Source organism: Vulpes lagopus, chromosome 7 (genome assembly GCF_018345385.1).
Source record: "Vulpes lagopus strain Blue_001 chromosome 7, ASM1834538v1, whole genome shotgun sequence".
In the NCBI taxonomy this organism is placed as follows: domain Eukaryota; kingdom Metazoa; phylum Chordata; class Mammalia; order Carnivora; family Canidae; genus Vulpes; species Vulpes lagopus.
This window is the reverse complement of record NC_054830.1, coordinates 128,840,254-128,865,620: the sequence shown is the minus strand read 5'-3', so window position 1 is coordinate 128,865,620 and position 25,367 is coordinate 128,840,254. Positions and strand designations below refer to the sequence as shown.

The 25,367-nt window shown below is 41.7% G+C and overlaps 2 protein-coding genes and 1 long non-coding RNA gene across 6 annotated transcripts in view; 1 reads left to right on the top strand and 2 right to left on the bottom strand.

The window, feature by feature from the left end:
- ZNF454 (zinc finger protein 454) overlaps nt 1-25,127 on the bottom strand; it is a 53,903-nt gene extending 28,776 nt beyond the window's left edge. Inside the window, exons 1-2 of the mRNA XM_041762109.1 lie at nt 25,108-25,127; nt 22,876-22,972 (exon numbers count right to left, since the gene is read on the bottom strand). The gene's annotated coding sequence lies outside the window, so the exon portion shown is untranslated. The remainder of the gene's footprint in view (nt 1-22,875; nt 22,973-25,107) is intronic.
- The window catches only part of LOC121494950, a 60,128-nt gene that overhangs the window by 3,349 nt on the left and 31,412 nt on the right, over nt 1-25,367 (top strand). The window contains exon 1 of one of the 2 annotated variants that reach the window (XR_005988936.1): nt 21,828-21,893. The exons of the other annotated variant lie outside the window; for it this stretch is intronic. This is a non-coding gene — a long non-coding RNA (uncharacterized LOC121494950). Of the gene's footprint in view, nt 1-21,827; nt 21,894-25,367 lie in introns of those variants that run through there. 2 annotated transcript variants of the gene reach the window in all.
- ZFP2 (ZFP2 zinc finger protein) lies at nt 768-24,972 on the bottom strand. 3 transcript variants are annotated; one of them, XM_041762110.1, is made up of 4 exons: nt 24,931-24,972; nt 22,876-22,972; nt 14,748-14,877; nt 768-2,335 (listed from the first exon to the last, which is right to left on the bottom strand). In XM_041762110.1, exon 4 carries the CDS (start codon nt 2,256-2,258, stop codon nt 867-869), a length of 1,392 nt encoding a protein of 463 aa, XP_041618044.1. In that variant the 5' UTR covers nt 2,259-2,335; nt 14,748-14,877; nt 22,876-22,972; nt 24,931-24,972; the 3' UTR covers nt 768-866. The 3 variants fall into 3 exon arrangements, with proteins under 3 accessions (XP_041618044.1, XP_041618046.1, XP_041618045.1); XM_041762112.1 differs by lacking the exon at nt 14,748-14,877 and having other exon boundaries at nt 24,931-24,968; XM_041762111.1 differs by lacking the exons at nt 14,748-14,877; nt 22,876-22,972; nt 24,931-24,972 and adding an exon at nt 14,370-14,435.

Here is a 25,367-nt window from a genome sequence, read left to right as displayed (position 1 = left end):
ACATCTTCATGTCTATTAGTGTTTAGTCTTTTCTCCTTGCCACTTTGATACAGAGTATGGTACAAAGATGTGTATTTGAATCCTATGTACTTAGAGACTGTTTTCTAAATAATTCGCTTATTTAACAGTTTAATGACTGTTAATTGAGAACTTAAAGCAGCATGCTGTTGCTTTAAGATCTGTACAATTATTTCATCACTTGGGTAGCAACCAGCCTAATGTTTTAGGAGAGAAAATAACAGTGCAGGGGGAGGGGGAAGGACATGGAGGGCTAATAATAGGATTTGGAAGAGGTAAAGAATTTTGACTCAAAACATCCAGAGAAACCAGATTGTGGAATAGGGACATCTAGATAACATATATACATGGTAAAAGATCGAGGATTTCCCAATATTGGTTATATTTATAGTATTATAGAACTAAGAGAGATCCTGGAGACCTTTTAAATTCAAAATCCCTCATTTACCAAATAAGGACATTGTGATTTGGTGAGAGTAGGTGACTTGTCCAAGTGTCAGGTCTGGACTACATACCAGGTCTTTGGGCTGTCCAGTTAGCACTCTCACATTTTCTCTCCAGTGTGAAGTCTCTGATATGTTATGACACAATAGAACTTATCTTCAGCACAAATCCTCATCCATTAGAACATTAGGTTATTTAAACCTTCTGGTGTAAAGGAGTGTTTTGCATTCTGAATTAAGATTTCTCTATATGGTTTCTTTGCAGTGGTATTATTTGATATAGTAATTTATACTTCAACCAGAAGATTCCTAAAATTATTACATTTATTAGGTTTCTGTGTTACATGACTTATATGATTATTACTGAAGAGTTAATCCTGGTGAAGGGTCCAATGAAAACTTAACTCATGTATGAGTCCTCTGATGTCGTGTAAGGTTTGTACTCCTACTGAAGGCTTTTCCACATTCATTACATTGATAGGGCTTCTCTCCTGTATGAGTTCTCTGATGCACTATGAGGGATGAATTTTTAATGAAGGCTTTTCCACACTGATCACATTCATAGGGTTTCTCACCAGTATGAATTCTTTGATGTTCAATAAGGTATGCACTCTGGCTAAAGGCTTTTCCACATTCATTGCATTCATAAGGTTTCTCTCCAGTATGAATAACCTGATGTACAGTAAGGGAAGATCTCCCAGTGAAATGTTTCCCACATACCATACATTCATAAGGTTTCTCTCCAGTATGAATTCTCCGATGTTGAGTAAGAGATGAATTCTTACTGAAAGCCTTTCCACACTGATTACATTCAAAAGGTTTTACTCCAGAGTGAAGTCTCTGGTGTTCTATAAGGTATGTACTTTGGCTAAAGGATTTCCCACATTTGTTACATTTGTAGGGTTTTTCTCCAGTATGATTTCGTTGATGTAGAGTAAGGGTAGAGCTCTTACTAAAGGCTTTTCCACATTCACTGCACTCATAGGGTTTTTCTCCAGTATGACTTCTCTGATGTACAATAAGGTGCATGCTCTGACTGAAGGCTTTCCCACATTCGTTGCATTCATAGGGTTTTTCTCCTGTGTGAGTTCTCTGATGCACTGTAAGATTCATGCTTTGGGTAAAAGCTTTCCCACATTCATTACATTTGTATGGTTTCTCTCCAGTATGAATCCTTTCATGTTGAATAAGGGATGAATTCTTACGGAAAGCTTTTCCACACTCTTTACACTGATAGGGTTTCTCTCCAGTGTGAGTTCTTTGATGAACAGTAAGGTTCATGCTCTGGCTGAAGGTTTTCCCACATTCATTACATTTGTAAGGTTTCTCTCCAGTATGAATTCTTTGATGTACAGTAAGGGAGGAGCGTTCAATGAAGTGCTTCCCACATACATTACACTTAAAAGGTTTCTCCCCAGTATGAATCCTCTGGTGCTTAAGAAGAGATGAGCTCTGGCTGAAGGTTTTCCCGCATTCATTACATTCATAGATTTTCTTTCCTACAAACATACTTTGAGTTTTAATTAATTCAGAATTCTGTTTAGTGTCCTCTTCATGTGAATTCTGATTATGGAACCTTTGTCCCACAGGAGTACTTTGTTGTATATCTAGGACTGACCCCTGACTAGAACACCTGTCAAATTCATGATCTCCACATGTCCTCCTCTCAGGGAGGGTTTCCTTATGAGTAATGGCCACTTGGTGCAGATGTCTCTCCTGATTTTTCTGTTGCCCATCTAACCAATTATCAGGTTCCCAGGCTTTCCCTAAAGAAGGCCAGAGACCTTCCCTTTCCATTATTACCCCATAGGATAAATCTTCAGTAATGCTGAGCTTTGTAGTTGATTCTCTGGTTTCAAGTCTTGTGTCCTAGTCTGAAAAAAATAAGAAATTCAAACATACATTGGTTTCTGTGCTGGGAGACAGAAAACTACACAAGGTGGGAATGAGAGAAAGAAACAGACTGACTATAGGACACGTGTGAGAGCTTTCAAAAATGTCCCTATAATTAGGAAGAAAAACAGAAGGGAGGGAAAGAACAGTGAACTCGTCCATAAATAACAGGAGAGCTAGAGGAGGTGTTAAGCAAAGAAAAGAGTAAGCCTATGTATACAAGAGGAATGGACACTGAAATCACTGACCACTTGACAGGGCTGAATAACGAAGATGCAGTCAAGAGAAAATCTACAGACAAGCTGGGATCAGGGGAGGCAGATCAGAAAGCCCTGCCACATTGTACCTGGTATTCCCATCAGCAGTTTCTTTCCCCCTGCGGTGCTGCCGCTAATTCTGACACTGAATCATTGTACAACAGTGTGATACTGTGAAAGATGTTGGCTCTGGAATCAGATATGCTTGGGTTTAAACCCTGGCTGTTAACTTACCCTCTCAACTAATTGTTTCTCTGGGCTTGAGTTTTCACATATAAAATATGATAAAAATAATCTGATGAGGATTAAGTAAGATAATACACATAAACTACCCTTAGGGAATATGCTTGTTTGGAACATAAGAAACCACAACCTACTTGAAACTTAAGGGAGGATGACATCATCTAAAGTTCCCCCCTCCCCCACCAACAACTTCCAACAGATTATAAGTTTCTCATTCTTTTCAGGTAAGAGAGTCCTACAAGGCCCTACCCTGTCCAAAATATCCATTCATTAGAGATGTGAGCTGGTGGCAGGCAAAGGCAAAGTAGGATCTGTTGAGCTGCTTGAAATAGGGCTGAAGGACTCTGTGGCCCCTCAGATTTTATTTTCTCAGATCCACTTCTTATCCTAGACAAAATGGCTTGGCAACAATGGGAGGCAGAGGACAGAAAACTAAAATCTGAAAATCAGCTGTCAGCTTGATCAAAATTACCAGAGCCAAGATCAATACTGAACCAACAAACCAAAGGCCTGTGGGCAGGAGGCTTTACTACGAAGCATGAGGTATGCATTAACTGGACCTCCTTGCAACCTGGCCTACTTATATAAAGAAAGAGAAGAAGTGGCAAGCCTCGCAATCTCCACTTCTAAAACACACACACCACCAGGTAACTGCAGAAAGGACCTATTCAACCAAATGTTAGTATCAACACTCAACAAATGAACTGGAAACTGCCTCCTGCCCCATCACTCTATCATATCCAACTGTCCAACTAAAACTGTACCCAATAAACAACATAAAGGCCAAAGGATCCATTCACACTATTAGACAAATACAAGAACTTCCCCTATTCAAAGATAACACATAGAAAATATCAAATTTGGAAACTATGTAGAGGTTTAAGAAATAAAATTTTAAAATAGTAAAAATGAGAATGAGGAAAAACATAAAAAAAACACTGGAAAATAAACACTGGAAAAATAATGAAATATTTCCTTTTTGATGCCTTTTGATTGAAAGCAAACAAAAACAGTGTCATTGGAAGGAGATCTTTGCAATACATGGTCCACACAATACAGGACTAGAATCTTTTCCATAATCTGGAAAACAATGTCTGTGGAACACTAAGTCCACCAGAAAAATGGGCAAAAGACTTAAATAGGCACTTTAAAAAGGACACCTTAGTGGTGAGTAAACAAGCAAAGATAACCAATCTCAACAGTAAGCAGGGGAGGGCAAATTAAAGCTCCAGTTAGAATCTATTACCACTTCCACCTGAGTAACAAAATTGAAAAGTGCAGATAGCTTCCCCAATGAAGAAAGCAGTGCTCTAGGGATGCCTGAGTGGCTCAGTGGCTGAGCATCTGACTTTGGCTCAGGGCGTGATCCCTGGGTCCAGGACTGAGTCCCACATCAGGTTCCCTGTAGGAAGCCTACATCTCTGTGTCTCTGCCTCTCTCTCTCTGTGTGTCTCTCATGAATAAATAATAAAATCTTTTAAAAAAGAGAAAGCTGTGCTATAATGGGAATTTTGACATACTACTGGTGGGAATGTAATCTGGTTCAGGTGTTTGAAAAGGTTTAACATGATCTAGTAATATACAACAGGCACACAGACTATGATTTAGCAAACCCACTAGTTGGTGCATGCTCTTAAGGAATCTGCTTTGCAAAGGCACACAATTCATAATTTTTAAGGTAACATTGTACATAAGAGCAAAAAACTGGAAACAACCCAAATGCCACAAACAGAATGGATAACACCAACAGAATGGATAAACAAGCCAAATGCCACCAACAGAATGGATAATGGATAAATTGTGAAATATTTAATAGAATAGAAAGAAATAATAGATTTCTATTCTATTTCAATAGAATAATTGAAAACAATGCATGTTAAGGATGTCATGTTTCTGTCTCCTCAAAATTCATGTGTTGAAGCCTAATCTCCAATAAGATAACTTTAGGAAGGGGAAGGCCTTTGGAAGTCATTAGGCCTTTGGAAGTCATTAAGTCATGAAGGTAAAGCCCTTATAAGTGACACACACAACAGAGCATGCTTCCTCTCTCTGCTATCATGTGAGGATGCAGTGTGAAGGCAGCAGCCTATGAACCAGGAGGAGGGCCCTCACCAGGAACCCAACCGTGATGCACCCCTCCCACCCTGATCTCAGACTTCCAGCCTCTAGGAACTATGAGAAATCGATGTCTTATGTCTATGCCACTAAGTTTGGGTGTTCTGTTATAGCAGCCTGAACCGACAGAGCACATTTAACCAACTAAAGCAGCACAGAATAATCAGAATGAATAAATAAGGAAAGTCACACAAAAAATATACATTAAGAGTTCATTTAGATAAAGTCTAAAAAACAGGCTAACACTAAATGTTTTAAAACTAAATGATTCCTTTATGGATGGCAATACTATAAAGAAAAGCAGGGAAAGGGAATGATCACAAATGTGAGAAGAGTGGTTATGTCTTGGGTAGAGGTAAGAGGATGTGAATGAAGATGCTCACACAAAGCATTTCTAAGATACTAGCAATGTTCTATTTTAAATCTGGGTTCTAGTGCCTGAGTGTTTGCTTTCCTTATTTTCATTCATCTTTATTATCATGAACTGTAAAGAGAAGTAGTATGGCAAAATGGTTAAGACAACTTTACAGCTAGCCTACCTGGCTCCACTTAGCTGTGTGACCTTGGGCAGGTTACTTAACCTGTTTGTGCTTCTGATTCCTCATCTGTTAAATGGCACCTATTGCACAGTATTTATATTAGAACAAAAACTGGTTAATATTATATTAAGAGCTTAGAGGAATATGTAGATTTTTGCTAAATAGTTCATGTATTTTATATATTCTGTATATATAACATTTCTAAAATGAGAACAAAATATTTGCTATTCTGAAAAAATATTTGCTATTTTGGAAAATATTAATAATTTTAAGTTGAAACATCACAGTGTACTGCAGAATACTTAATTGTAAAACTCAGTATTATCTTTGTGGAATTTGGAGATCTAATTTAAAAGTTAAGTCTGGAGATTTGCTGCAAAAAAAGAAAAATGAGTTAACAATTTTTTTAAAAAAACAGACTGAAGTGTTTGTTCCAGAAACATGGGACGCCAAAGACAGTGAAGCCATATCTGCAAGGGACTGAGAAAAGACTAATATGACTCAAGAATTGCACATAGCCAGTACTCTATACATATGTAGAGAAAACCAAGACTCATTCTTAAATATGAGAGATTTAGTAATTAAGCACTCCTACACTATCCCTGAAATACTATTTACTCAGTTTGAACAAAAGATTTATCCAGGAGGTCCAGAATGCTTAGTATTAGGAATCTATTAATATGTTAACAGGGCATGGGAAAAAGGACATATGACCAACCTGATGGATGCTTCGAAAGTATTTGATAATATCTAAATAATGGGATACTTGGATCCTGATTCAAAAACAAAATTATAAGCCATGTAAAATACAAGAATCCACACCAACAACAGAATCAAGGAAAGGATGCTTACTATTTAATATTGTTTCCCAAGTGTGACCAATACATTTGACAACTTAGAGGGGAGGAAATTTTATTTTTCCCAGATCAGACTGTCTCCCTGGACAACATAAAAGTGTCACGGTAGCTGCTCTCAGAATTAGTGAAGTATTGAGGGGTTGGGACTGGAGCACTAAGGATCAGTAACTGGCTCTTCCAGAACTGGATGAGATTTTCTGATGCTTGCTATTTTGCTATGTTATTAAAGCAGGACCTGTTATGTGCACAGCAATATGCTGAGCCAGGATAAAGATTATTGATTGTTAGCTGTTATCATTACTATTATTATTTTATGTCAAACGATTACAGCCCTCTCTTCCTTTTTTCCTAAACAGGACTTTTTGAGTGATAAGCCCATGCTCTCTTATTGTCTTAGAATGTCTCGTAATGGGGTCTGTATAATTTTGGTGCTCATCAGGACATGAACAAGAGCCCCCAGGACCAAGGGGTCTGGGAAAACACAGATCCTTCAGGCTTTATGGCTGACATGGGTCATAGTAGAGGTGAGGAGCCTGCAGAGAATTGGGGTGGGTACAGTAGTTAGGCAGCAAGTCCTGCTCTTCCTAGGGCAAGTCAATTTATTTCTTTTTGTCTTTCTTCAATACCCTGTGTAGTAGATGAACTACTCCTTCTACTCCACCAGACTATTTTAATATTCACCTGAGTGGGCTTCCTACTTAATACTCTTGCTACTGTACAGTGCATTCTCTGTATAGCAGCCAGATTGATCCTCTGAACATGAAATATCTCTTCAAGAAATGTCTACTGAGCCAGGAGCTGAAAGGGTGCTAACAATGAACAAAACACACTTCTGCCCTTAGGGAACTTATATTTCCGTGAGAAGAAGGGCAACCAACATAATAAGTAAGTAAAATACTTAGAAATTAAGTGGCATACCTTACAGAAAAAAATAAAAGCAATAAGATGGAAATAGGGAAGATGACAGGTAAGGGGAATAGTTTTACATAGAGTAAAATATAGTAATTTTACATAGAGTCTTCAGGAAAGGCCACAGTGAAATGGTGATATTGAAGCCAAGACATTAGGGGCTAAGAAGGGACCCCCTTCTTGAGGGGAGAGCATCCCACACAGAAGAAACCACCAGTGCTGAGGTCCTGAGGCAGGTGTGGATCTGACCTTTGAAAGGATCAATAATCTATGGATACTTCTCCATTTATTATGGTCTTTCCTACTATTATGGTCTTTCCTATGGTCTTTTCCTAGAGGCAAAGACATGTGTCTGTACTAAACAAGAGGGAGACTGAGGTTAGCAGGAAGGTAAATAGAGACTCCGTAATAGAATATAAATTCTGTGTGTATGTGTACATATACGTTAACACACACATACACACAGGTTGTCACCCAGGACATGTCTGAGAATGATACAAAGTCATATATAAAACACAAATAATAGGTTTCTACATTTAGGGGTAGTGAAGGGTAGCTTCCTGGAGAGCTTAAAATGTTAGAGAATCCCTAACTCTTATATTATAGACATAATCTTTGGTAATAAAAATTCTACTCAGTCTTTATAAAATAGAGGCAAAATCTAATGAAGCATTCAAGAACTGTACACAAGAAAACCTTAATACAGAAAAAGAAAACAATCATCCAGGGTGCCTGAGTGGCTCAGTTGGCTGAGCATCTGACTTGTCACTTTGGCTCAGGTCATGATCTCAGGGTCCTAAGATTGAGCCCTATGGTGGGCTCCATGCTGAGCCCTCTCTCTCTCTTTGTCCCCGTTGCTCCTTCCTTTACCCCCCCTGCCCAGCTCACACACTCCCTCTCTAAAAAAAAAAAAAAAAAGAAAGAAACATCTAAAAGAAAAATTGGGGGACGCCTGGGTGGTTCAGTGGTTGAGTGTCTGCCTTTGGCTTAGGTTGGGATCCCGGGATCCAGGGATCGAGTCCTACATCAGGCTTCCTTCAGGTAGTCTGCTTCTCCCTCTGCCTAGGTCTCTGCTTCTCTCTCTGTCTTATGAATAAATAAATAAAATCTTTAAAAATAAATAAGTAAGAGACAGGAGGAGGGGCAAGATGGCAGAAGAGTAGGGTCCCCGAGTCACCTGTCCCCACCAAATTACCTAGATAACCTTCAAATCATCCTGAAAATCTACGAATTCGGCCTGAGATTTAAAGAGAGACCAGCTGGAATGCTACAGTGAGAAGAGTTCACGCTTCAATCAAGGTATGAAGACGGGGGAAAAAAGAAATAAACAAAAGGCATCCAAGGGGGAGGGGCCCCCTCGAGGAGCTGGGCTAAGGCCGGGGCGAGTGTTGCCGGGGAGAGGGTTGCCCGGACAGGAGAGCCCCGTCCCGGAGAAGCAGGAGCTTCACCAATCTTCCCCGGGTCGGAAAGGGGCTCGCAGGGAGTTAGAGCAGGACCCAGGAGGGCGGGGGTGCCCTCGGGCTCCCTGGGACACTAACCGACACCTGCGCCCCAGGGAGAGTGCGCCGAGCTCCCTGAAGGGCTGCAGCTCCCGCAGGCTGGGCCCGGGAGCAGGTCGGAGGGCACGGGCAGCGGCTCTGCGGAGAGGGGACTGCGTGGCCCCAGGAGCAGCTTGGAGGCGGCTGCAACAGAGGAAGAGGCTCCATGTGGAGGGGGCTGCGTGGCCCCAGGAGCAGCTTGGAGGGGCTCAGGTGGCAGCTCCGCGGAGGCGGCTCCCTGGCTAGGAGCGCGACTCCAACAGCGCAGGCGCCGAAGTACAGGGCGCCCGGACACAGCCCAGGATCCGGCCTCCCCCGGGACAGGCAGAGGCCAGGAAGCCCAGGACACCAAGGACGCTCCTGCCCCGAGCTGAGCAGATCAGCGGCCCGCCCTGGAGACTCCAGGCCCTGCAGACGGAGAGTTCCAGAGCTACTGCAGGAGCTGACTCCAGGGCTCCAGAGCCGGCCACCGCCACTGTGGTTGTTCCTCTTGGGGCCTCACAGGGTAAACAACCCCCATGAGCCCTGCACCAGGCAGGGAGCAGAGGGGCTCCCCCCAAGTTCTAATACTTGAAAATCAGCACAACAGGCCCCTCCCCAGAAGCCCAGCTAGACGGTCCAGTTCCAGGGGAAGTCAAGAGGCTTAAAGTATACAGAATCAGAAGATACTCCCCCGTGTTTTTTTTGTTTCTGTTTTTTTTTTATTTGTTTGCTTTCCCCACCCTTTTTTGTTTCTTTTTCTTTCTCTTTTTCTTCTCTTTTTTTTTCTTCCTTTTTTATTTTTTCTTTTTCTCTTTTCTTTCCTTCTTTCTCTCCTCTCTTTTTCTCCTTTTCCCAACACAACTTGTTTTTGGCCACTCTGCACTGAGCAAAATGACTAGAAGGAAAACCTCACCTCAAAAGGAAGAATCAGAAACAGTCCTCTCTCCCACAGAGTTACAAAATCTGTATTACAATTCAATGTCAGAAAGCCAATTCAGAAGCACTATTATACAGCTACTGGTGGCTCTAGAAAAAAACCATAAAGGACTCAAGAGACTTCATGACTGCAGAATTTAGATCAGGCAGAAATTAAAAATCAATTGAATGAGATGCATTCCAAACTAGAAGTCCTAACAACGAGGGTTAACGGGGTGGAAGAATGAGTGAGTGACATAGAAGACAAGTTGATGGCAAAGAGGGAAACTGAGGAAAAAAGAGACAATTAAAAGACCATGAGAATAGATTACGGGAAATAAATGACAGCCTGAGGAAGAAAAACCTACGTTTAATTGGGGTTCCTGAGGGAGCCAAAAGGGCCAGAGGACCAGAATATGTATTTGAACAAATAATAGCTGAAAACTTTCCTAATCTGGGAAGGGAAACAGGCATTCAGATCTAGGAAATAGAGAGATTCCCCCCCCCCCCCCCCCGCAAAATCAATAAAAACCGTTCAACACCTCGACATTTAATAGTTAAGCTTGCAAATTCCAAAGATAAAGAGAAGATCCTTAAAGCAGCAAGAAACAAGAAATCCCTGACTTTTATGGGGAGGCGTATTAGGGTAACAGCAGACCTCTCCACAGAGACCTGGCAGGCCAGAAAGGGCTGGCAGGATATATTCAGGGTCCAAAATGAGAACAACATGCAACCAAGAATACTTTATGCAGCAAGGCTCTCATTCAGAATGGAAGGAGAGATAAAAAGCTTCCAAGACAGGCAGGAACTGAAAGAATATGTGACCTCCAAACCAGCTCTGCAAGAAATTTTAAGGGGTAATCTTAAAATTCCCCTTTAAGAAGAAGTTCAGTGGAACAATCCACAAAAACAAGGACTGAATAGATATCATGATGACACTAAACTCATACCATTCAATAGTAACTCTGAACGTGAACAGGCTTAATGACCCCATCAAAAGGCGCAGGGTTTCAGACTGGATAAAAAAGCAGGACCCATCTATTTGCTGTCTACAAGAGACTCATTTTATTTTTTATTTTTTTAATTTTTTAAATAAATTTATTTTTTATTGGTGTTCAATTTACCAACATACAGAATAACACCCAGTGCTCATCCCGTCAAGTGCCCCCCTCAGTCCCCGTCACCCATCCCCCCCCACCCCACGCCCTCCTCCCCTTCCACCACCCCTAGTTCGTTTCCCAGAGTTAGGAGTCTTTATGTTCTGTCTCCCTTTCTGATATTTCCCAACCATTTCTTCTCCCCTCCCACTAGTGGTAGAAGGGGAGGAGGGCGGGGGGTGGGGCTGAATGGGTGACGGGCACTGAGCGGGGCACTTGATAGGATAAGCACTGGGTGTTATTCTCTATGTTGGCAAATTGGACACCAATAAAAAATAAATTTATCATTAAATGAATGAATGAATGAATGAATGAATGAATGAATGAATGAAAAATTAGACCAGGACATAGAGGTTCTATTCTTTGCTAGATGTACTTGGAAATAAGTCACAGGAAGGCAGGGAAATAAAGTTATAACCTTTTTGTTCCAAAATTAGAATTAAACCCTAAGGGAGAAATAAAACAAATCCGTGTTCAACTTCTGGTGTGTCATTCCCCCTCTGAGAGAGAGGCTGGGAGTCCACCCCACAGGATGACTATGAGGAGTGAGTCATGATGGCTGGGGAAGAGCTGAGCATAGCACTCAGTCCTCCATTGTTTTCTTGTCTTGGTTTTGGATAGAAGGAGACTAAATGGTAGCTTAATCTGGCAGTAATATTGAAGAAAATCTGGAAAATCAAGACTTGGAGTTATTAGCACATCACCCATTTTCTGGGCTTTGTCCTCTTGCTCCATGTTTCTGGGTCTTCAGTTTCTCCTCTTTGCTCCACTAAATACACTCGTGTCTATTTGCTGGTAAACAAACTAGAGGCACTTGACCTCTGACTTCTCTCAGCTCTCACCCTTTCTCCATTTCCTCTCTATTGAAATGACCATCTGTTAGGTCTTTATGTGTTTGCTCCTTTCCTCATCTACCCCAGCACATTTCCCTCTACACCAAGAGTGCTCTTGCCCAGCCATGTCCTAAGCGTCCTTCTGGCTAAGGCTAACAGCACCTTCTAATTCTTAGTTGGCATGCTGTACTCCCACTGCTTCTCTTCCCTTGGCTCTCCTCTCTAAATTCCCTCCTCCATGACTACTCTTTCTTTGCCCTTCACTGGGGCATCTTTGGTGTCAAGTCAATCTTCTTGTCCTTAAGGGACCCATGCTTGCTGGGGCAACCCTTCTCATTCCCTCTCCCTGATAATAATACTCATTGAAATGAATGTCACAGATAGGATGATAGCTTTCAAATCTGCATTTTCATCTAATTTCTAAAAATTTTACTTCATGTCATTCAATATTCACTTAACATACATATATTAAATACCTACTCTGGCAGGCAACATGCCAGGCAGGGGATATAAGGCAAAGTACGCTCAACCATGACAGCTCAGTAAGCCTGCATACTTGTGACTAGACAGAGATTCAGAGAGACAAGGCAAATGTAGTATGAAATACAATCATAAACAAAGGAAGAGTCTTTAGGATTTAGCCCAATGGGGAAGTTGGAAGACCAGTAAAGGAGAGAAAAATCCAGAATCAAAAATACATGTGTTTGCCTCTGCTGCCTCCAGGAAACCCACCAAAATGACAGTGGGATACTGAAAAAGGCATATTAAACCCACCAACATAATCTAGAGAACAAGGGGAAAATGCTGCATACATATACCAAAAACAAAAAATAACCTAAATATTCTCATACAGATGAGAAATGCATTAAAAAAAGATTGCTATTGGAGATCCCTGGGTGGCTCAGTGGTTTGGTGCATGCCTTTGGCCCAGGGCGTGATCCTGGAGTCCCAGATCAAGTCCCACATCGGGCTCCTTGCATGGAGCCTGCTTCTCCCTCTGCCTGTGTCCCTGCCCCCCCCCCCATCTCTCATGAATAAATGAATAAAATCTTTAAAAAAAGATTGCTATAAAGGAAAAAGGAACACTCAGAATGAGAAGTTTCACAGAAATTTAAGAATATAATAGGAATTTTTTTTCAAAGAAGAATGGAAAGAGTAAGTTTAAGGAAATCTTCATATCTCCTGGTACTTTTCCCTTCAAACAAGGCCATGTAGTCAATAGTCAACCACAGGGTCTTTGCACCTGCTGTTCCTTGGGCCCAGCATAGTCTGCCACATGGCCCATCACTTTGTGAGTTATGTGTTCAACAGCCATCTTTAAGGAGAGGCCCTCTCTGATCACTCCCTCTGAAATAAGCTGCTGTTAACTGATCTAGTTCCCTTATGCTTATTGCTTTTTCCACAGAGCACTAGGACTTTACGCTTTTCATTCCTGTCCTTTCCTTCCCCCTCCGTGCTTGCTTTCTTTACTATGGTCTCCTCTACTAGAGTTTAAGATCCATGGGGAAACCACCTGTCTTATTTATTGCTATATCCACAGTGCTAGGAGCAGGGCCTAATGTTCACAAAATGTTTGCTGAATAAATAGGTTATTACGTAAGAATAAATATAAATATAAATAGCAACAGTAATCAAATCCACAAAAGTCTATAGTAAAGGCAATTAAAGCTATCTTAAGGGATCATTTTATACGTAATAAATTAGCATTAAAAGGCATAAAATATCCAAAGTTGTGCAATGTGTAGCAAGTGATTATAGTAAAATCCTGTTCTTTAAAAAGCTTCCTGGAAACTAGTAGCCATGTTCATAAGATTCTTTGTTCCTGTTGGTGTGTTCTTTTACTGATCTCTTTTATTGCTTTATACTTAGGTAGCCATACACTATCTAGAGTTTTAAAAAAAAAAAGTGCCTGTCTCTTTAGAAAATGCATAAGAAGAAATGGTGATCAATACTTTCATATTGAATAGAGAATATAAGGCTGTAAAATGTATTTTTTCAGAGAAAAGTCAGCAATAACCTCTAACAGAAACTTCATTTGTGAGGGGGATTAGAAACCAGTTAACAAACACTGAGAGGCATTAAATGCTTAGCAGAGAATGGGATGCAGATTGAAAATTTAGGAATGAGAAAGGAAATGTATAAAATATGAAGTTACTGGTGAAAATAAGGCTAAAGTCATCTTTATTTTTAAATGCAGACAATAAAACATGTATACAAGTTTGCAACTCAGGGATAAAAACATTAGTTTCCTTTAAGAAAACTGACAAGGATTTAAATGAAGAAGGGAAAGAAAGCCATGGATATAGGTAATGGCTGAGAAGAAAGACTCATGAAACAGGAAAGAGAATATTAAGTGGAGGAAGAAAGAGGGAGATTCAAAGTACAGATGAATACAGAGAGGCAATAATAATTGGTCACATTTACGGATGTTCAAGGCAATTATAATAAGTGCTAAAATGTAGTAACTCATTTAAACCTCTACAGTATCACCTCCTTCCATAGTGAGGACTTTTGTAAGACCGAAGGAGGATGAGTGGTGTTAGTAACATAGAGGCCTTTGAGAGAAGACAGTTCAGGGGTGCAGGTCTCCCCAGGAGACCCATGAAGCTCTGCAGTGATTTCTCCCACGGGGACACACCTAGTGACAAGTCCCTACAGCCTGATCCGTACCTGGAGAGAGGCACGCTGAAAGTTCTTTTGTCATCCAGCTCATTCTTCCAGTTCCAGCTGAGAAATCTCATTTGATTTGGAAAGCTGATGCCCTGCTCAGGAGGAGAGGCACTAAATTTGGCTTCTGAACTAAGTATAAAAACCACTTTCAGTACCTGTCCTGTCCCTTCCCCTTCAGGCCTTCTGAAGCTTCCATTTTCCATTCTATGTTCAAAGAGGACTATCCTCAAACAATGTTTGAGCAACTATCCTCAAACAATGACCTGTCACTGTTTGGATTGCAACTGCAAATTCCTCAATTTCAGCGGTTACACAAGTGTCAGTAGGTGGGGCACAATGTCAGTAGGGAGGTTTTGAGTTACAACGAGAGATCCTTACCTAGTGAAGCCAAGTCCCTGTCCTCCAGCATCACTGTCTCATACAAGTTCCTTTGAGCAGAATCCAGACGAATCCACTCCTCCCAAGTGCAATTCACAGACACATTCCGGAATGTCACTGACTCCTGAAACTATAAATTCCTGCTCAAAGGATTATGCCAATAAAACCCCCTGAGGGAAGTGGGGGGGAAAAAAAGCAGCATTAGAAGAGACAGGACAAAGAGATCTGTGTGAGAAAAATGTGTTACCTGCCAAAAGAAACTAAACAAAAAATGTACAAAAAATGTACATTATCATGAAATAATGTACAATATCATGGATAAATGTAATACCAGAAGTGCTTGGGGTCGCCTGGGTGGCTCAGTCAATTGAGCATCTGACTCCTGATTTCAGCTCAGGTCATGATCTCAGGGTCGTGAGACTGAATCCTGTGCCATGCTGCATGCTGGGCATGGAGCCTACTTAAGATTCCTTCTCTCCTTCTCCCTCTGTCCCTACCTCCACCCATCGTGCGCTCTCTCTCTCAAAGAAATAAAAAGAAAAGTGCTTTGGCATGTAAAGACAGGAAGAGGAGGTACTAGGGAGTAATAGGAAAGGCACTGAGGCTGCTCTAGATTTCCACTGGAGAAGGATAGGTGCTGTTTTCATGGCCTCCCATTTACCCCATTGGTGAAGGAGGGATCCCCGCCTTGCAGGGTACAAGATGACTGAACACATGACACCCAGCACCAGACAGAAGGCACTGAGCAGTTTATCAGCCCAGGGAAGGAGGAATTCCTCGGTATGCAGGGCCACCAAGGGGCTGCACTCGTGACCCAGAGGGGCTTTGTAATGACAGGAGAGTGAGGTGAAGATGCAGGGTTGCTGTGGGAAGATGCAGCCAGCTTGTTTGAACAATTTCCTGGGCCATTCCAGAGAAGTGAAACCCATCAGGTTGAGGACTGGACTGGGAGGAGTACACCTGGTTTGGCTGACAGTACAGCTAGCTGGGAAGGGTGCCTTTCCTGCTGGGCTGGGGCAAGGAGACCAGGAGAACTCAGAGCCGGGTCTTCGGAGCCCCACAAGGCTCAGTGTTGTCAAGGCTGCACATGGAATTTCAGGCTTTGCTAAATAGGTGGAATCCCAGTTCCTGGAGGGAAAGCATGTACAAACAGGATACTTGTAGAATATGGTTGAAAGGACCAAGAAAACACCCAGCTTGACTTGAAAGTGGCATTTTGAATTCATAAGCCCATTTCAGCCTTGTTCTCTAGCCCTCAGACTAGGAAGTAAAACATAATAGGCGTTCAGTATCTGTTTAATGAGTGTGATGGTTAATTTTATGTGTCCGCTTGATAGGCTAAGGTATGCCCAGAGAGCTAGTAAAGCATTATTTCTAGATGTTTCTGTGAGGGTGCTCCCAGTGAATCAGTAGACTGAATCAAGATCAGCTCTCAGCAGTGTGAGAGGGCACATCCAGTGCCAAACAGAACAAAAAGGCTGAGGAAGGACTAATTGCTGGCTCTGCTTGAGCTTTGACAGCCACCAGCTCCCTCCCTCAGATGGTCTCTTAGCTCTTGCGCCTTCAGACTTGGACCAGCACTTACACCCTCAGTCCTGATCTCAGGCCTCCAGGTTGGGAGTAGAACTACACCCTGACTTTCCTGGCCTCCAGACCACAGAGTGCAGATCATGGGGACTCTTCAGCCTATGGTTATGTTTCTTGGAAGAAGCCTGACTAGTACCAGGAGGGAGCACTAACCCGAGTTTCACATTTGTACTGAGTTTTGCACTAATAGGAGACTCACACACCTCACCTCATTTAATCAATATGACAACCCATTAGATTTTTAGCACCAAAGTTATTTTCCAGATGAGGAATCTGAAGATCAAAATACTTAAATAACTTTTCCACAATCTCACAGCTGGGACTCAAACCCAAGGTCACCTCTCTCCTTGTGTTGTGAGAGGAGAAGGCCAAGAAAAGAACCCTTGCCAACCTCCATCAGAGCAAGTGAGAATGTGGGCTGGGGGGAGGGACAGAAAGGAGATTCAGGACTGCAGGTCCGGGAGGAGGGAGTAGGCCAAACTGAAAGAGAGTTGCCAGTTGGAAAATGAGCTAATTTCAGCAGAGTGCTGAAGGCAGAAGTTAGCTTACAGTGGAAGATAAGGAGTCAGAAGCAGCTAGATGGAATTACTTCAGACTTCCGTGGAAAAGATGGGAGAGGAGAGTATGGAAAGAAGTAAGGACTAGGGAACAGGGATAAAGCCATGGGGAGGCTTTCAACTAAGGACAGAGAGCGCTGTACCATGTAAATGGGGAAAGGGGAGAAAAGGCCTGGATGCCAGAGACGGGACATAGCCCACGTCTAAGAAATGTGTGTATTTTACATCCTGCTTGCTGTGAACTTCTAGAAAAAGTTCAGCACTGAAACAGAGTTCATTCTCTTTCTACCTCATTATTTTCTCCTAATATTTAATCAACTATATCAAGATAAAATGTTAAAAGTCACTTACAAATATTGTAAAGAGATGTAGAGGTAGCTACTTGTAGGACATTACACAGCAGAATTTCCATTTTATGAAAGGAACCAAGAAAAAGCATCAGTTTAACAAATGTAAAAGGAAACAGGAAACCATAATAAAAATAAATAGATAATCAGAAAAAGATACTTGTATAACAACATACATGAATGAGTTGACTTTCTCTATTAAGAGACAAAAACACGGGGAGCCCGGGTGGCTCAGCGGTTTAGCACTGCCTTCAGCCCAGGGCGTGATCCTGGAGACCGGGATGGAGTCCCACATCGGGCTCCCAGCATGGAGCCTGCTTCTCCCTCTGCCTGTGTCTCTGCCTCTCTCTCTCTCTCTCTCTCTGTGTCTCTGATAAATAAATAAAATCTTTAAAAAATAAAAAAAATATTAAAAAAAGACAAAAACACTAAAATTGGTTTCAAATCTAGGACATACAAGAGACATACCTAAAGCACCAGAAAGTTAAAAAGTGTGTGTGTGTGTGTGTGTGTGTGTGTGCGTGTGTGTGTGTGTGTAGGGGGTGGGCAGAGACAAGATACAGCAGGCCAGTGCAAATAAAAAATGCAAGAAAAAAAGAAAAAAGAAACTGGGCTGAGAACATATGAAAATCAGATAAAACAGAATGTATGTGGAAACATACAAGGGGCTTATGCTTTATAAGCCCCTTCTTTGAGAAAAAAGGTAACATCAGAAATAGGATATTCTCTTTCCAAAAATTAATGTACCTTTTTTTGTTGTTTTCAAAAATTGCCTCATTAGCTGAATATATGGGGCAAAATTAAAAGCCCAGATTCTGACTGCTATGGGCTGTCTTCCCCCCTTCCCTGGATTCCCATTGGCTTTAGTGCAAAGCTCCCAAGAGTTTCCCAGAGCTGCTCTCTCATGAAATATCCTGTGGACTTCTGAGCTGTAGACGGCTCCTGAATGATTTAGGGAAGTAAGAGCATTTTAAAAGGCTAAGGTGGGCAGCCCCGGTGGCGCAGCGGTTTGGCGCCACCTGCAGCCGGGGGTGTGATCGTGGAGACCTGGGATCGAGTCCCACTTCAGGCTCCCTGCATGGAGCCTGCTTCTCCCTCTGCCTGTGTCTCTGCCTCTCTCTCTCTCTGGGTCTCTATGAATAAATAAATAAAATCTTAAAAAAAAAATAAAAGGCTAACGTAAGACTTAATGATGTTCATAAAGTGTATTTGTTGTGTAACTCCCTTCAGAAGTCTCTCCTTTCTCCTTTCCACTTTTCTCTCCAGCTCTACATTAAAAGCACAGGGTAGGGATCCCTGGGTGGCTCAGCGGTTTGGCGCCTGCCTTTGGCCGGGGGCATGATCCTGGAGTCCCAGGATCGAGTCCCACGTCAGACTCCCAGCATGGAGCCTGCTTCTCCCTCTGCCTTTGTCTCTGCCTCTCTCTCTCTCTCTCTTATCATGAATAAATAAATAAAGTCTTTTAAAAAATTTTTTTTAAAAAAAGCACAGGGTAAAGTAACTCATGGTGTTTGAAATAAGCAGCTTCATGGTCTCATTCGTGTAAAAGGTTTCCTTGAGCCTAAAGATACAGACTTTTTGTTATTGTTATCTTTGAAAAGACTGAGGATCAAATGGGATAAATGGGAATATTTTAAATGATCAAAGTATAATTTATAAAAAAGTAATGACAGTGATGAAATTTGATGCACTACAGCAATAAATGTCTCAGATATAATTCTCAGCAATCTGATTTTTATTTAAGATTTATTTATTTATTTGAGAGACAACACATGTGCACATGAGCCTGTGGGTTGGGGGTGCTGCAGAATCAGAGGGAGAGAATCTCAAGTGGACTCCTTGCAGAGTGCAGAGCCCAATGTGGGGCTTAATCCATGACCCTAAGATCATAGCTGCACCAAAACCAAGAGTCAGAGGCTTAAACAAATGAGCCCCCCAGGTGCCCCATCAATCCAGTTTAAAAAAAAAAAAAACCGCAATCACAATAGCAACAAAAAATGAAACCTCAGAATACACTTAATAGGAATATGCAAGATTCTTGTGATCAGACTTAAAAGCCATAATGAAGGATCTGAATAAAATGAAGGGTAGTTTTTTCTTATTCAATAGGAAGAGTAAACTTTGTAAAAGATGGTTGTCTTCTTCAAATTGATATAGATTTAATGGAATTCAAATCAGAATTGCATACTTTTTTTAAAAAAGATTTTATTTATTTATGAGAGACACAGATTGAGAGGCAGAGACATAGGCAGAGGTAGAAGCAGGCTCCCTGCAAGGAGCCTGATGTGGCATTTGATCCCAAATCCCGGGATCACGCCTTGAGCTTGAAGGCACACGCTCAACTGCTGAGCCACCCAGGTGTCCCAAGAATTGCATACTTTTTAACTTACTATTAGAACTTGGTAATAGTTAATAAAATTTAACTATAAGGATAAATGTAAAAGAGCAATACAGGAATTAAAAATTTGAAAAGGGGAGATTTGCTTTATGAAATCACAAATTCTAAAACAAAATAGTGTATTATATAGCAGGAATAGCAGCAGGAATTGAGCAGAATCCAGAAAAACTTGTGTAATATATATATAAATATAGTATACATTAAAGGCAGCATTTCCAATCTATGGAGAAGCAGCAGATTATTCAGGATATTACATCAGTTGGAATTCCATCTCCTCAAGAGTGTCACTCTGGCTCTGCCCAGCTAAAACAGACATTAAACTCCACCGTGCTGCCCTGCTGTGTGGCTATCACAGCACCTAACAATGTCCTCAGTAATTATTCCTTCTTCTCTCCTGCCTCCCCTTTCTGTAAGGCAGGATCTAGGAGAAAGGGACCTAGTCTGTCTCACTGCCATTTTCCCAACGTCCAGAATACTGCCTAATGCGTGGTAGGCAGGTGCTTACTCCCTATTTAGCAAATGGATGGATGATGAAATGCTATACCACATTGTTAATGAAGTTAAATTCCAACCTCACATTATATACAATAAATTCCAGATAGCTCAGAGAATTTAAAATATGTCAATTTAAAATGATAAAACTAATAGAAAACGTAGAAAAATATTTATATAATGTTAGATACAGAAAGCCTTTCATAGCATGATTCCAAAGCCAAACAAAGGGGAGGAAAGGTAACTGCATAAAACTTCAAAACTTATTTGTAGCAGATGTTATAAACAAATTTAAAAGAAATGACAGGGAATAAATAATATTGACAATTTATGGCAAAGGATTAGTATCAAATCCTGCACAAAAGGCTTCTTTTATATACAAACCACCCAGTATAAAACTGGGCAAGGATATAAACATATTTAAAAGGCCTGAAGAATGTATGTCCATGCTTATTTTTGAGGGTTTGAGACCTGCAAGTATATATTATAGTTGTAACAGGCCTAGTATGTATATTCAGAAAAAGAAAAGCTTAAAAGCAAATACAAGTCATACTTGGGGGATTCATAGTCACATCATCAGCCTACAAAGGAAAGATGGAAAAAGTAGAACAGTTCAAATGCTTCGCTGATACGTCCCACGTGTAACTGTCTAGATCATCCAAGACAAAGACTGGGGAGCTGTTCCAGGTTAAGGGAGGCTAAGGAAATGTGACAGCTCAATGCCAGTTATGATCTGGATTGGGTCCTGGACCAGATAAAGGACATTTGTGTCAAAATATGTGTTAAGGTTTGTAGATTAGCTAACTGTGTCCATGGCAGTGTCCTCACTTGTTAATTGTATTCTGGTGAAATAAAATGAAAAGCTTGTTTTTAGGAAACACATACTAAGGTATTCAGAAATCAAACCAGTGATTGCCTGAGGCCGGGGATGTGGACGGAAGGGGGTGATGACACTTTCTGGAGTAATGAAAACGTTCCATAGCTTGATTGGGGTGGTGATTATGTTAGTGCATAAATTTGTCAAAACTCGATGAATTTAATATGCTTAAAATGGATTATTTTATGTAAAATTACACCTGGAAAAAAAAGCTAATTTAAAAACTCAATTAACCCTATTTTAACTAAATAAAGTAAAATCAAGGCTCCTGACAATCAAAAGACAACCTTCATCAACCAAAATCTTCTGAACACTCCCTCCCAAACCTTCTTTTCCAGAAACTCCCTCTTTCTTCTGCTTATTTTTTGAGTTATATTGCCTTTTATAACTGAGCTTGATAATACTAAGGAGAGAAAGTAGTACAAAAGGAAATCACAACAGTTAGTACTTGTCTCCATGAAGCCTTCTTTAAACTGTTTCTTTTGATAAATACACAAGTGACATATCTGAGAGAACTCTAATACATGATCTTATGAATAGAGAGAACACCACGAGTCCTGTGGGATTGCAAAGTTAAGTAAGCCTAACCTTAAAGCAAACAAAAAAATTGAAGGTCTCCTGGGGCCAAGTCCCCTTGATTTCTCCTTCTTTTTCCAGAGAAGCAACAACTTAAGGTTCTAGTAAAAACTAGCAGGTTCCATATTCTTTCTATTTTTTAAAACTTATTTACTTACTTACTTACTTACTTATTTATTTATTTATTTATTTGCAGGGGGGAGCAGCAGAGGGAGAGGGAGACCCAGGCTCCCTGCTGAGCAAGGAGGCCAATACAGGACCAGGATCATGACCTGAGCTGAAGGCAGACACTTCACCAATTGAGCCACCCAGGTACCCCTAGCAGGTTCCATTTTCAAAGTGATCTCTCAGGACAAAAAGCCCTGGGCTCCTCACTACTTTTTCACCACCTGATTTCCTTTAGCTTCTTCCTAGAAAAGCTAGGAACATGCTGACTCCCTTATCAAAATTCTTCCTCTTCCACCCCCATGCCTATCACCCTGCCAGACACACAAACTCCCCCTTCCTAATACTTGACCCCAAACTTTGTATTTGATTCCCTCATTACCAGTCACTGCTCCATTTGCTCCACCTCCAAAACTAAAATGCCAAGCTAAAATAATGCTAAGAATGCCTTACCAAGTACCCTCTAACATTACAGTAACCATGCTGAGCACTTTTTACTTACATTATTTCCCTTGAACGTTCAACAAACCTATGAGGTACGTTATTACTAAATGAAATAAGCCACATGAAATGCTTAGTAATATCAAGTAGGTGTCCGTCATCACCATGAGGGAACTTCAGGAAATTCAGGTTACTTACCCAAGACAATGCAGCCATTGATGGTAGAGTCAGGATTTAAACTTGGGACACTTTAACTCCAGGATAGCAAATCTTGTCCAGTTATATCCATCCCACCCTACTTCTCCTGGTTGCCACAAATCTTGGAACACTGACAATCTGGGTAACTGGTCATACTTACTATCACGTTCACGTATAATCATCCTGACTGTATCTTGTAGAGATATGACCTCTTTTATGTTCCCTATAAGCACCCAGATCATCTTTCATGACTTTTGTTCCATTGATGATGCCTGATGGCACCAAAAGCTCAGGAGGCCAGGGCTTCCAGTTAAATAAGGAGGTGGCCACTGAGGACAGAGCTGAGGGACACTAACAGGCAGTGTGGGAAATATCCAGCATTTGGAGACCTCAGCAGCCCCATCCTCTGCAGTGATGCCCCCACACAGCACAGGATTAAGTAAGTGGTAAGGAGTAAGGGAGAGGGTTCAGAGAGGAAAGATGAGCTCACCTGAGCTGCAGATGGCAGAGGCCCAACAGCCATTGCCTTCTCTTTCCTTCCAGTGCCGTCCTTCCTAGGAGATAGGCAGGATCCAGAGGAGGGAGAGCTGAAGGAAGGAAAAGAAGCCATGAGAAATGAGACTCCTGCAACAACCACAAATTAAATACCTACAGATCGACCAAATAAGAAATGTATAGCACCTACTTAAGGAAAACTATAATTTTTATTTATGAAGTTTATTTTGCTAAGCTTACGTAGATATATAAAGAAGGATGAACAGAGAGACATACTGTATTCCTGGATAGGCTGTCACCATATCTAAATTATCACTTCCTTGAAATTACCTTATAAACTTAACATGTTCCTAACCAAGTTATACCTAAGTAATAGTATTTTTAAGATAATTATGGAAAAGATTTTTTTAAATTAATTGTGTCATTTGACAGCCAGGAAACATGTGAAAGGGAAGAGTGGTGAGGGAGAATCTGCCTGCCAGATATCCTAAAGCTATAATAATTAGAACACAGTGTTCTGGAACAGGCTGAGTCATTCATTCACCAGATAGTGTTGACCACCTACTGTGTACCAGGCACCATGCTGAGGGGATGGTAAATTACAGCCTAAATAAAACAAATAAACAAGTTCTCTGAACCCTCAATTAAAATCCTACCAACACAAAGAGTTCAGAAAAAATTTTATATATAAGAATTCAGTGAAAAAAAATAATTAGTCATAACTTGGAACAAGGGCTTATCATTTGGAAATGAATAGAAATTGTACATAAAATCAAACTAAAGTACCAGAAGAAAGGCAGATGAACAATTTTGTGATAATGGGAGAGAAGGCCCCCTAACAATGATGTCAAAGACCCAAACTTGAAGGGAAGGTTTTTGTTTGTAACCTTATGAAATGCAACATTTCTGCCTAGTAAAACACTGTATATCAAATACAGAATTTAAAAACAAAACTCAAAATTGCATCAAAATATTCATTAGTGTTGAAAACAAACTTAAACAACCCTATAGTTTGCACCTCTCAGAAAGTTGAATAGGAACACCCAGACTTGTGGGTCCATCAGGCACCCTTTACATTGCAAATGTTCATAAACTACTGCTTTTCTGGAGTAAGACAGAGGGTATCAAAAGCCTTACAGTATGACTCTGAAGTTTCATCCAAAGAGATTTAAAGAATGAGACTGGAATGCAAAGATGTATGCAGCCAGATGGCCTATATTGTTTTTAACATGAGGGGGGTAAAAAAAACCTGAGAAAGAATATAAAGGCCTTAAAGGGAGGATTGAATATGGCACAGACATAGTTTTTTCACACTCTTTAAAATGACAGTTGTTTTTAAAAACTGGTAAAACTCGATGTTTTCAAAATACTGTTTTTTAAAAAGTTTATTCTCCACCTGGTCCAACTGGTATTTACGTAGATAAAAACATTTGTAAAAAATCGTGGAACTTAATATTTGTGCACCTTAAAACCTTTCCAAATGTATTTCAAATCGCAGTTTTAAAAGTAAATAGAGAAAAGGACACCAATGTCCACATCTTTGTGTAAAAACAAAGCCTTTCTATGTTTATATGCCAACATGCAGATTTTGAGTTTTCATATAATTTTTTTCTTTATGCTCCTCTGAATTTTCTATTTTCCTATAGGGAACTTTCTTTTGGGGGGTGGGAGGGGCGGAGAAAAAATTGCTTTAAAAAAAGAAATTAAAGGATTCCCTGAAATAGAAATCTGCACGGGTGGGCCTCCCCATTCTCAGGAGACAGTGAAGGGGAGCGGGCGCCAGCGCCGCTGGGATCGGTGATCACAGAGGGCGCGTCCGCCAGAGGAGGCGGACACAAAGGGCAGGTGCTGCAGCCCTGAGACCGCGCACCGGGTGCAGCACCGCCCGAGACTTCCTTAGCCGGGCCCGGGGAAAGCCCGCGGCAGGGTGGGGCCCTCGGGCCTGGGACGGTCGCACCAGGTCCCCCGCCCTCGCCGCTCCCGACAGGTGGCGGCCCTCCGCTCTGGGTGTTCCTACCCGGCCCGGATCCCGGGGCGAGAGAGCGCGCACCTGGAGTGAGCGTCCCAGCGCGGCGCAGGGAAGAGAGGACGCGGCCCCCGGCCCATCCGCCGCCGGCCCCGCCCCTCCGGGGCCTCGCCCAGCCGTCCTGGTCCTCCCGGCCTCCTGCCTGGTCCTCCGCCCGGCGCCACCCCAATATGGTGCGTCTCACCGTGGCCCCACACTCACCCTCTCGCGGCGGAGCGGGAGCCACCAGTGCGAACGCAGCCCTGCGGCGCCTGCGTCCAGGGCGCCAGACTACATTTCCCACAAGGCGGCAGGGGTGCGGCGCGGCCGTTGGAGCGCGCAGGCGCAGCCCGCGGAAGGGTGAGACATTCCAGGGGAAGGACCCTAATGGCTTCCGGCTGGCTTCCAGCTTGGCTTCTTGGCGGTGGTGGTTTTTCGTCTCTGGAAGCTGGAAGAGGACTGCGTGACGACCTTGTCCGGTT